This window comes from Ursus americanus, chromosome 11 (genome assembly GCF_024610735.1).
Source record: "Ursus americanus isolate L20-20 chromosome 11, mUrsAme1.1.p, whole genome shotgun sequence".
Classification (NCBI taxonomy): Eukaryota; Metazoa; Chordata; class Mammalia; order Carnivora; family Ursidae; genus Ursus; species Ursus americanus.
This window is the reverse complement of record NC_142137.1, coordinates 39,410,233-39,422,813: the sequence shown is the minus strand read 5'-3', so window position 1 is coordinate 39,422,813 and position 12,581 is coordinate 39,410,233. Positions and strand designations below refer to the sequence as shown.

Below are 12,581 nucleotides of genomic sequence, written 5' to 3'. Positions count from 1 at the left end.
TTTTTGAGACATATTTGTACTAAAAGTAAAGGTAGTTTATCTAAAACTAAAATTTAATTGAGTGTCTTGCATTCTGTCTGATAACTGTTGGCTGGTAGTCTCCTCATGGCCGGCAAGGAGGCAACAAGACATCATCATGTTGCTCTAATTTTATTTCATGTTCGATTAGGATCTGCCCATATGATTTCATTTTACCTTAATTACCTCATTAAAGGCCCTATCTCCAAAGATGGTCTCATTCTGAGGTGCTAGGGATTAGGAATTCAATGTGTGAATTCTGGGGGACACAATTCAGCCCATAGAAAGGTCACACTAGACAAGAGTGAGCCCTAAATCCAATGGCTGAAGTGAAGATACCACAGTAAAGGAATGCCAAGGATTGCTGACAACCACCAGACGCCAGGGAGGGGCACGAAACAGTCTTCCTCAGGGCCTCCAGAAGGAACCAACCCTGCCCATGCTTTAATGTTGAACTTCAGTCTCCAGAAATGTGAGAGAATACATTTCTGTTGTTTTATGGCATCCAGCTTGTGGTACTTTGTTATGTCAGTCCTGGGAAACAAATACAAAGTGCCTTGTTCAGGAGTGGTTTGCAAAGAATGCTCAACAGAGGCGGCATGGTGATGTGTCCCATGTGGTATGGCCAGGATGGTATTCTGCGGGAGAAGACGCTGGGCCTGAGGACCATGGAGGAGGAGTAGTTCGGTGGAACAGGAGAAGGTAGGAGACCAGCCTGTGTGAAGGCACGGGGGCTTGACATGCCTGTCCGGGTTGGAGAAATGCTAGAACTGAATAATTTGAGCTAACTTTATTTATTTATTTATTTTTAAAGATTTTACTTATTTATTTGACAGAGAGAGAGAGAGCCAGCGAGAGAGGGAACACAGGCAGGGGGAGTGGGAGAGGAAGAAACAGGCTCCCAGCGGAGAAGCCTGATGCAGGACTTGATCCCGGGGCCTGGGATCATGCCCTGAGCCAAAGGCAGATGCTTGAGGACTGAGCCACCCAGGTGCCCCTGAACTAACTTTAAAAATAGGTTGCACGGATCCGAATTTAATTGCCAAAAGAGACCTTAGAGAGCGTCACCTCACTAGTTATTTTAGACTGACGTCTGGATAGGTATGTGGTTAACCTAATATCACCAACCAAATTAGTCAAAGAATTCAAGGTAGGAATCCATTGCTGAAAACCTTGCCTGGCCCTGTCTCCACTAGACCAGTGCTGGAGCCTGGCCTTCTCCTAAATGCATGTGCAGTGTATTTTTATAACACAGTAGGGGCTCAATACATGTTTGCTGAAAAAATAATTAACTGAATAAAGACTATTGAATGGATTTTCAGTGAATGAATAAGTCAGAGAGAAATTAACTGGCATTCTACCGTGTGATTGCAGATACACTGTTTTCATCGGAATGTTCTTACTGATCTTCCGTATTCTGTGAGGTTCCCCCAAAACTTGCCACAGCAGCACAAGAGAATCCGCTTTCCATAAAACATACCCACGAATTTCTGTTCCCTCCTGTTTCTCTGGTCTTAGAATCTCATGCAGAAATGACTTCAATAAATCTTCTCAGATGTACTTATGTTCATGTAATTGTGCTACTGTCAAATTTTACCTCTTCATTTCTTTAAATTCCAAGTGCACTGACAAAAAGACAAGAGTCTTCTCTTTTAAAAACTTTTATTAAGCATTGCTAGATGACGATGCATGATGATTCACACGCATCATGCGAGTAAACAGCACTCCACAGGAATCCATACACCAGCTCATACAGTGACAATAAAAATCGTTGATTCCCATTACAGTTTTCATCCAAGTAGAGTGTCATTATATCCTTCCGTGAGATCTGATCTCAAGATTACCCTTCCATCCTAAAACAACCAACCATAAACATTAAAAAAAAAAAAAAAAAAGAAAAGAAAGAAAAAACCCAACCACAACACAAGGCCATAGGGACATACCGAAAGTCCAGAATTGGACTCCAGAATACCACAAGGTAGCCATCTTTTGAAAGATTTGCCCCTAAAATTTGTGTGATCTGACACTTGGGTTGTTTGTACTGCCAGCAGCAAGTGAGATTGTATTTGCTAACAAGGAGCAGTACACTGACACGTATCCACTGACAATTCTTGAGGTAATAGATTTTTAAATTTTACTGCTTAAAAAAAAAATCTGTTAATTTCCAGGTCCTGTCCAGCAGGACCTCTCTGTTGGCAGGAAGATTCTTTTCCTCTTTTTTCTTTGTCAAATATGTACACATATTTTCATATACAACCTGTGTCTTTGTCTTTTCTAAGCACATGATTTATTTTAATTATTCATCATACATTCATCAGGAAAAGTTGAGTTATATACTATGGTACATAAAGAATACAACACACCCAGCTTTTTATATAAAGCTAACACAAAAGGCAAAAACCAAGAAGAGCAAAATAACATTATACGAAGTATCTTGGTATGATAAACCCACTGTGAGTGAATAATTACCGTACATATCAAACACCATGGTGCTTCAGCATCTGTGTGGAAGCGGATTGCAAATAACATATCGCCAAAGACGAGTTGTAGGAAACAGATCAAATTCCTGAAGTTCCATTTATTTACTTTTATTTTTAATGCTTTTTGTAAAGTAATTTTGTCCTCATTGGAGCTATGAAGACTGACAGCCATTCCAACTTCTGTTTCAAATTTTAATAATCAGCATTCTTTTTTTTTTTTTTTGCAGTTTAAAAGTACATTTCTATAATAACGGCTTCAAATTATGGTGTTCAATATCTTTTTTTTTAATTCTTTAGCTTAAAAATAAACACTGAATTTAAGAAAAAAATATTGGCGAATATGCAGAGATAATACAATAGGTTAAGGTAGCAAATGCAGCCTCTATACACCTCTAAAGTTACACTGTCTCATCAGCACTTTAAATAGAGGGGCCAAGGAACACTCACAAAAAATATATGGCTCTTTAGGTAAGAAATAAAGTCAAGTGAAAAAAATAAGGCACTAATAACATATATAAATGTTATATGCTCTCATCACACAAAGCACCATATGGAAGGTCAAAGAAGTATACGTTAGTGCTACTGGAAAATGGGAATAAACCCAGTTTCCCTGACTTTTATTCCCCAATTCCTTCCTTTCTTTTCAATAACTAGTGTATAAACACTAAAATGGTAGGGGAGGTTATTTATTATACTAAAAGCACAACTCATGGAACCAACAGCATGAACTAATCATTCGGAAATAAGTTGATTACTCTAATGTAAGAAATTAAAGTCTTCGAATACTCCCTATTTTCCAACATCTTCACCTCAACGGAATTTGTTTCTTCCAATTTTCTTTCAGGGATTTCTGCATAATATTATCATCTATTTTTTAATTTTATTTCTACTGCCTCTTTTTAAAAATATATTCAAAATAGTTTCCTCCACTTAGTTTTATGAATACCAAAGTTAATAGCATGGCCAATGAAATGTACAAAAAGTTAAAAAATAAAATCGCATACATATTTTCCAATATAATTGAAAAGAAAATCTTTTCAGCTAGGCTCATTTTAAACGTGAGAAATACTGTAATTTATATTACCTGGAAATTGGTTACAAATTTTACAGAAAACAAAAAATACACAGTATAATGAAATGAAGGACAAGATCAGATACAAACCACTAAGGAGAGTCATTCACTTTAAAATTAAGAAATTTCTTCTCCTTTGCTATTGCTCATGAGAATATAACTAAAATGGGACATATTCTGATAATTCATATAGGAAATGAAAATTATACATTAGAATTGTAATTTCTGAATATACAGTGATAACAGATTAAAGACTCAAATGTATTTCTTTTTAGCATTTTATACTCTGTGAAATAAAAGAGAATGTGAATAATTTAATTGTCCCGTAGTCTTGCAATAGGTATACATATATATAAATATTTTTGTTTCATGAATATATCTTATGCCCAATTTTGTTTAAAATAAAAACAAAACAACTATCCGTTGTGGTTTCTTTATAATGTGTTAACAACATTTTAATTACACTGTTTTTGTGTTCCTTCTACACAAAATTATTTCTGTGATCTCTCAGAATTTACTGCTTATTAATAATTAATTTCAAATAAGCAACAGGATTGTAAATTTTTACATTAAAAATGTGTAAGAAGTTGTTCTTGTAAATGGCAGTGTATATATATATAAACCAATTACTGTTCTAGGTGTCATAAGAAATATAAGGTTGGTTTACTCTTTTCAATGCCATATACAGAATTTTAATTATGATGAAAATGATCAAATAACAAAATTAGGGTATTGCCATATGGAACTTGAAAAAAAAGGCCTTAGGGAAGGGGCTTGTAGTCAGCTGATAAAAACTCATGATACTTTATCTAGAATTTTCTTTATAAAGCATGCTGATTTTCTATAAACTAAAAATATTCAAATATATTATGTAAAATATTTAGATAGTGTTTATGTGAAAGAATCAGTAAAAGTGTATTTGGACATAGAGGAAGTAATATGTTAATGAAGAAATATTTTTTTTAAGAATTCGACTGGGTTATTGAGACTATTTCCCTACCTGGGACATGAGGTGAACACCTAACAGCTTTCCAAGAAACTGATGACCAACAGCACATCTGGAAAAATATGAGGAAATCTGGAAAAATCTGAAATGGCATTATTTCAGCAATTTCTGGTGCCCTTTAACACCCAAGTTTGACTTTCCCTTGGATTTTCCCATATCATATGCCAAACCTATGCTAAATATATCTTGAGTGTACTTATACCTAAGTCATATCGTTGAAAATGTTAAACATTTGCAAATGACAAATGGTTTCTCTAGAATAAGGCTAATGTCAGTTACATTCAACATTACTACTTTATATTACCAAATGTCTAATAATGTTCACAGAGTATGAATCCATGGTCAAATCTTATATACAAATGCTACACTACATAAATCCAGGACCAAGTCCAAGCTGTAGAACTTTTTGCGGACACAAAGACCCAAAACCAGACATGCGGCCATTTTGGATGAATCGTGAATGGCTCGGGATCATGTTAGATGAATACCCACATGTGCTTTCTGTCCAACTAATATGCAAACACAACACTGACTTTACAATACTCATGAAGCAATTTCTGAAGGTTGGTCTTAGAGTATTATTAGGCTCTCTGATCCAACTGACATCTTCTCATTCATTTTATTTCTTGTCAGAGGGACTGGGCTGGGTTCTCCAACTCCTATCAAGAAGAGGGGCAGTGTTCCAGGTACTCCTCACACACTTCAACTTACAAAGTAAGCCAAGGTAAATTATGTTCATGACCAGAGCCAAATTATGGAGTCTGATTCAGTATTTGAGTTTCATTTCATTAGTCAAGAGTTAATGGTGAGATGGAATTTAATCCACCGTTGGCCAAGACGGGAAGGGGACAGAAGAGGGAAAAAACAAGGTAACTAAGAAATCTAAAGAAAACAGGAACTGGTTGTTGAAGTACATGAACATTACTTCAAAAATGGGAAGAAAGTCATTTAATATTAATGACAACATAGTGACAAAAATGTGGGATAAACTTGAAAAATGAAATCTTTTCTATGCCAATAAGTCTGTATAATCTAAGTAATGCGGAGTTAAATATACCTAATGAAATTTCTTTTATAAGCTAAAAGAAAATGGCCAAAAAGGCAGTAGCAATGTTTTGTATATTTAAAAAAATAATTTTTTGCCTTGTAAGTCATACTGTCATTCTCAAAACAGTCACTTTTTTAGCTAAAAAAAAAAAAAGAATCTAGTTCGTGATACACATAATTACATGTTTCTGCAGTGGGCACTACGTGCGGGGATCTAAAAGTTCTGTGACTGATATATGACAGTTTCAGCTAATGCTCCAGACAATTAATGCAAGTCTCACACTATATGACTCTCTGCTTCTTGGATTTGGATAAAGTCAGCTGAAGTACTACTCTCAGAACAGGGATGTGCAGTAACAGTCCCACATAACAGTTGGCTATGAAATGAGTATTAGCCCTATCCTCAAAACCAGAGTTATAAAGGAGCTCTACCACATTTCTCCTTTAAAGATTTGCGTCATTGGTTTGCACTGAAAAGGTAACATTTCACAATCCTGAAGACTCCCCAGTTTTTAGAACTCTGATTTTGTTCAGACCATGTATTAATGCTTCTCTAAAGTTATTTCAGTTTTATTACATAATTGTAGATGTGCATATTAAAAATGGCATTTTGCAACTTATTTTCCAGAGGAAGAAGAAAAGATCATAATTAAATTACAACAATTTTTAAAAATAATGCTCAGACTGGTTGTAGGTGATAGTTTTGATTCACTATGTTTCTAGCCAGGGGAATTCCTTTTATAGATTTCATGAAAAATGAAAATACAGTTAAAATGCAGTAGAAATCAATATTTTAAACAAACATTCCAGCTAGGTTATTAGGTAACATTTATTAACTACTTATTATGTTTGAGCTCCTGATATCAATTTTTAGAATTACTATAATTTCAGAAGCTCAGCTACATTTTTTTTCAGGTATGTTTTACTTTTCCGCTCTGATTTCCACCCTCCTCTCCCCCCCCACCCCAAATTTAGAGGTGACATATATTTACTAATACTGTTATTCTACTGTCTCCATCAAAATATACGTAACCCCTTCTTTAATTCTGTCGAATTACTTAAATGGCACAAGTATTTTAAAGTGCATTATTGAATTTTAAGGCTCTATTTATAACAGACACTAACACAAAACAATAAAGCTGACCACAAGAAAAATTACTTTCAATAACTGGGATAGACTTCAGCTACAGATATGAAAAGATAAGCACGTAATCCAATGTGAAGACTCACATTAAGGCATATGTGCAGTTTGCTCCTAAAATTCAAAAATAAAATGGCTTTTGGCATGATTGAAAAAATTCACACTTAATGAAGTATACCAATTAATCTCAGTTAGGCCACTAGCTTTTCCTGTAATTATGAATTTAACAGGCAGCATAAAGTCTAATGTTACAAACAATTGCAACGTTTGACAAGGGAGAAGCTGGATCAAGGTCTTGGCGGGTATACCTGAACTTGACAAAGCTCAGGAAGGAATACCGATGCTTTGCACATGCCAGAGTGAGCTTTTCCCCAGTCCAGTTCCTCCTCCTCTTTTGCAGTGATGAGGAGCCAATTAAGAGTTATCAGAGGAGTGGAGAAAAACCAGGTTGGGGAGAGTCAGCAGGGACTGGACGAGATGACAGGGGTTTGATATTTTAGGGGAGCCAGAGGTCATTTGGGTGGTAGGATTGAATGATTAAGGCTCAGCTGGGGGCTTGGGCCTCAAGAGACGGTGGTCGGCACAGGACAGGGAATTTCCAGATAGGCACAGCCGAGCAAGCACAATGAAAGAGAACACGTTGTGATCAGACTGTGTTTAATAATCGTTGATTGTTTTCCTGTCAGTTCTACCTTTAGGATAAATAGCACCTAGCAGAAGACCAAGCTGGTGGCAACAGGTTGTTGCTTGTACCAAAAGGTTCGACTCCTCTCCTCTTCTCAGATCCACATTCAGAAGGTCTTAGGGAACTTCTGGGACTTGTCATAAAATAAATGTTTCACGTGATTCCAAATTTATAAGCATCCCAACAAACTACCAAACCTTACAAATAGTCAAATTTATTTTTTGTAGATAATTGTGGTCATCCATAATTTCCAACATATTGTTTCCTACTTTTCACAATGGTATAATTAAGTTCCTTTGTGGTGCAACATGCATGAACATGGATAGTGTTTTAAAAAAATGTGACAAACATTATCAGTTTAGCTATTTGCTGTAAATCCCTACAATTTTAAAACGAGGCAATCCAAATATCAGTGTATCTTGCAGACATCTTGTAGACATCTCACATTATCTTATAAACATCTCATTGCATTTTTTTTTATTGGAATAAGATAGACTTTCCATTATACGTTTTGGCCACATATTTATTTGGCTAATCAAACAGGGGGAAATTATCCTGCAAAAGATGCTTTTCTTTAAAAACTCCTACATAAAACGCCTACATAATCTTTCTTTTTCTCCAAGAAAAATGTCTCAAATATAGTATCTTTATGATCTCATTCACTGAAAACACGTTAAAATTCTATTACAAATATCTTATAAAAAACAAATTTTAAAAGTTATGGAAATGTGTACATAAAGTGATAAAAATATATGTAAAAATCTTCACTGATGCTTTGTAATAGAGAAGTAAAAACAATCCCGATGTCCATTCAATAGGGACTCATTAAGTAAAGTATAGCCCCACAATGGAATATGTAGTAATTTACAAAAGAATGAGGTAAATCTATTTAAACACTTACGGAAAGGTGTCTACTAATGTATAATAAAATGAAAAATAGTCACAGGACATTAAGACTACTGTTCTATTTGTATAAAACTAATACACACGGACATATACAAATACACTTGCATATTTGCACAAAGTTTCTGGAAGGACGTATTTCAAAACATTAACAGTGGTTACCCCTGGAAAATAAAGGGTGGGGTAGAGCAGATGAACTTGTATTTTATAATTCTATATGCTTTGATTTTTTTAAAGGAGTATATATTACATTTACAATAAAAAAAATGACAAACTTTGGATAGAATGATATTTATGTGTACGCTTCTTTTTCTAAAGTAGCTTTTAGAATTTATCCCAAAAGTTACTACTGTTTTACTTTCAATGTTGGCACTAACATATAAATAATCCTTATTTTCTTCTTTCTTTTTAAGATCTTGATGACACTTAGTAAAAACATTCACAGATTTTTACTTTAAATCACTATCCGGGAAAGGCCTAATATATACCAACTTTGAAAGAGAAAATTGTATACATTAATTTTAAAAATCTATGCAATAGAAAAATGAAAATCCTGTGCAACACTGGGTACAGTATCTCAAGCATTGATGAAAGAGCCTTCACTGATGACAGACATCACGTTGTAATCGGAAAACCGAACATTTCTAAATAATAAAAAATTATCTCCAAAGGATAACTTATTCAAAGGAAGGAATAAAAATCCCTGAGTAGGTCAAAGACAAGAAATACAATAACCTAAGAAAACAGATTATCTAAGACCAGAGAGTATATTATTTAGCCAGTTGGTATATATGTATGTGGCATTTGTATTTATATACAGTTATGGAAATATTAGGTATGTGTATATACACATACCATACATTAACATAGCCACTAGATTTAGAATTCATGGCATTCACATATCGTCGAACTAACACCTAAGTCCAAAAAACATTGAATTTACAAAAATTAAGCACTCTAATGACAGAATTACATGGATTTAGGATAGAAATTTTCATTCTCGTGTTTTAATACTAGAGCACATAGAATAGGCACTCAAAACTATTTGTTGGCTGGCTGGCTGAATGGTAAAGATGAATTTGTGAAATTACAGCATCACTTTTCCTTGCATCGTGTTCTGTTTAGAAATATGTCATTGTAGAATCATAAATGGCACACCCTCCTCTAACTGAATGTAGACTAGTCCAGAAACTGCAGTCCAGCTATTCTGAGTGTTATTCAGAAAGAACGGAAGTGTGCGAGCTCACTGTCCATGCAAGTAAACTTCACTATCATGGACTTTCTAGGTCTGATAAAAATGATCAATGTTTTTCTACTTTGGAGCCCAACAAGACAAACTATCCATGTTAATGCATGTTTTATCACAGAATTTATTACCATTCAGATAAGGTTGCTGACAAATAAATGCTACATCTATGCAGATAGCTAATTTTAAGAATTTGGAGACAAGTGGAAACTTCAGGCTTCTTAGCGGTCTTTACTTGCATTCTGCTGATGAACTTCCATGATGAAAACAAAGGAATAACACAGTTTAGTTGCTTGTCCTTTTCTTATTGTTAAAGACGTCTCAGTTTGGTAAAACTTCCTGAAGATATTTCCTTCATTTTTCCAAAACCTCTTTCTATGTTAGATAAACCCATGAACACAAAAAGCTTTGTTTTCACATTACCCCATCCATAAGATGAGATCAACACATTTGATAGTATTTGAGCAGTAAACATAAGAAAAACCCTTCAAAACTGTATTTTTTTTATGCAAATCTTGAGAACAGATAAGAGAAAAAAAGAGAGAAGAGGTAAGAAGGTGGGTTTTCCAATACTATCACAACTTGACCTGAAGCAGAATTATCTCTAATTACAAGTGGATTAAAAAAATTAGCAGAACAGTGATTTGTTTAAGGGCTTAAGCAGTTCTCGCTACAGCAAATTTGTTTTTTAAATTAACTAATCCTGTCTGAAGGACTTGTTCATTTAGTAAAGCATGTATGCCAAAATATAAAAAATCTGAAAAGACTGAACGTTCTGGTCTTGAGAATTTCCTAAAAGCAACCTATCAGTTTCGTCAGTTAAAAAAGTTTGATGATCCTCGAGGTGACATTGCACACATTTCTGGTGTGTGTGCATGTATGTGAGACAGAGAGAGAGAGCAAGGAATAGAAAGGGTCAACATCAAAATAGCCTGTTGTCTACATCGACTTTAATTCAGTACATTACCAAAATATGCCCAGAAAAGAACGATCATCTTTAAATATGTCTATGAAAATATGGAAAAATAGCGTAGAGGCACAGAACTTGACAAGTACAAGGTTACTGGACCTAATTTTAATACAGATACTTACATACACACACTCACACCCCTGCACAGATACACTTCAGTAACTCATGATTCTTCTCGTTAATTTTGTTTCACTAGTTCCCTTTTGGGCACTGAGATTTTTAACAATTCTAGCATCTGAAGGATGAAGGAATTATACTGCTTGGGCCACAGATCAAAACAGGTGCATATGGTGAGCCTTTACCTTCTGCGAAGCGGCTTTGCTGGTTTGTACAGGTGGGATGGTTTCAGCTAGTCACACCGTCTCAGAAGAGGGCCTGGAAGGAGGTGCAGGTACAAAGCCCGTCCAAACAACGCTCAGGAGAGGCATGCTCAGACAATTCTGAGGATAACTGGTTCTTAATGAAAATAGTTTCTTCCAAGAACCAGTAAGAAGGTCAGAGTTATGATACAGATGTTTATAGTCTATGAAAGTGACCATTTTTTAAAAGCAGCAAACTGTATAAGGAAAGGAATCAGGATACCATGTAGGGAATGCACCGGAGCGAGAGCCACTGTGGCCTGCAGACAACCACAGGGGGACGGGACGCAGTGTTTTTCAAGACGTGAGTCTCAGATGAGTGGGCCATTCTGTGTGGCTCCTACCCGGACCGGCTTTGTTGCATGAAATCATCCGCATTTTACCAGTGCATTCCTGTCCGTGATCGCTTTCTCTGTTTTTTACAAAGGCAATAGATAGGAAATACAAATAAACCTGGGGATAAAAAAACATTAAAGCTAATTAGGAGGAGAGACATTTAGGTTTATATATTTGAAAAGTTTACACTTTCCATTTTGCAGTCATTTATTTAATTGCTATTTAGCAATGCCTGCAGATGAAGGGGGGGAGGCGCCTACGTGATGAAATGTATTTACTTCTATAAGATTTCATTCCGTGTTAGTTTTCTGTAGTTCTCTCCCCCTTTGAACAACCTCTGTGACACCAGTTTGAATATGGACTCATGTTTTCTATTCAAATATCTAATCTTAGGTTTGTCTTCCTTATTATCCCTAGTCATATCATCTGGACCCTGATAGGACACTTCAGTCCTGGGCAGGGCAGCACATTACTTAAGAACATGGGCTATAGAGCCAAATGCCAGGTTTGATTCCCAGTTCGACCACATATGAGGTCCCAGTACGCCTGATTTCCTTCAGAGTAAAATGCAAATATAACAGTATCTACTTCCTAAAGTCCTTCCTAAATTGTAAGAACTTAAATGTCAGTTACTTTATAATTTTATCTGTCCTGTACATGTAAATTACTTTCTAAATAGAAATTTACATATGAAAATTTATTCTTTTCAGAAAAGAAAAAAGAAATCCCACCTACTGTGTGGAACAGTCATCAAAGCAATCTTTATCTACAGTGTTTAATTTAAAATTCTCTAAAGCAATGGTTCTCAAAGTGTGGTCCCTGGACCGGCAGCAACTTCTCAGAACTAGAAACCCATGGGCCCTGCCCCAATATGGAATCAGAAACTGAGGGTAGTAACCAGCAATGCGTGTTTTAACCAGTCCCCAAGGTTATTCTACAGCATGCTAGAGTGTGAGAACCACTGCTTTAAAGCACATATTTCAGTATACTCGTATGAATGAAACTATACAAATCACTCATACGTTTTCTGTTTGTCAGTGCTGAAATATATGTTGGGTGTATGTTCACATTGAAGGTATCTTTTTTACTCGGGGTATCCTTTTACTAGAACAAACCAGTTATACCAGGGTACACCGGAGCCTTTTTCCTGGATGCTCCAACCTAAACTCAGAATTGGAAAATGTCTAGTCCATTAGACTCTTGCATTAAAATACTAGTTGTATTAACTTTGGTATTAAAAGGGCATTAAGAAAGTTTTATAAAACACATGAATCAAAGCCTTTATAGACTGCAGAAGCGTCACACAATACATCCTATA

General features: G+C 35.5%; 1 protein-coding gene across 1 annotated transcript in view; it reads right to left on the bottom strand.

The window, feature by feature from the left end:
• Nucleotides 1–2,703: 2,703 nt before the first annotated feature.
• Nucleotides 2,704–12,581, bottom strand: part of RNF217 (ring finger protein 217) — a 126,995-nt gene continuing 117,117 nt past the window's right edge. The window contains exon 6 of the mRNA XM_045798597.2: nt 2,704–11,380. Coding sequence (XP_045654553.1) covers nt 11,307–11,380 — 74 coding nt within the window. The 3' untranslated portion in view covers nt 2,704–11,306. The remainder of the gene's footprint in view (nt 11,381–12,581) is intronic.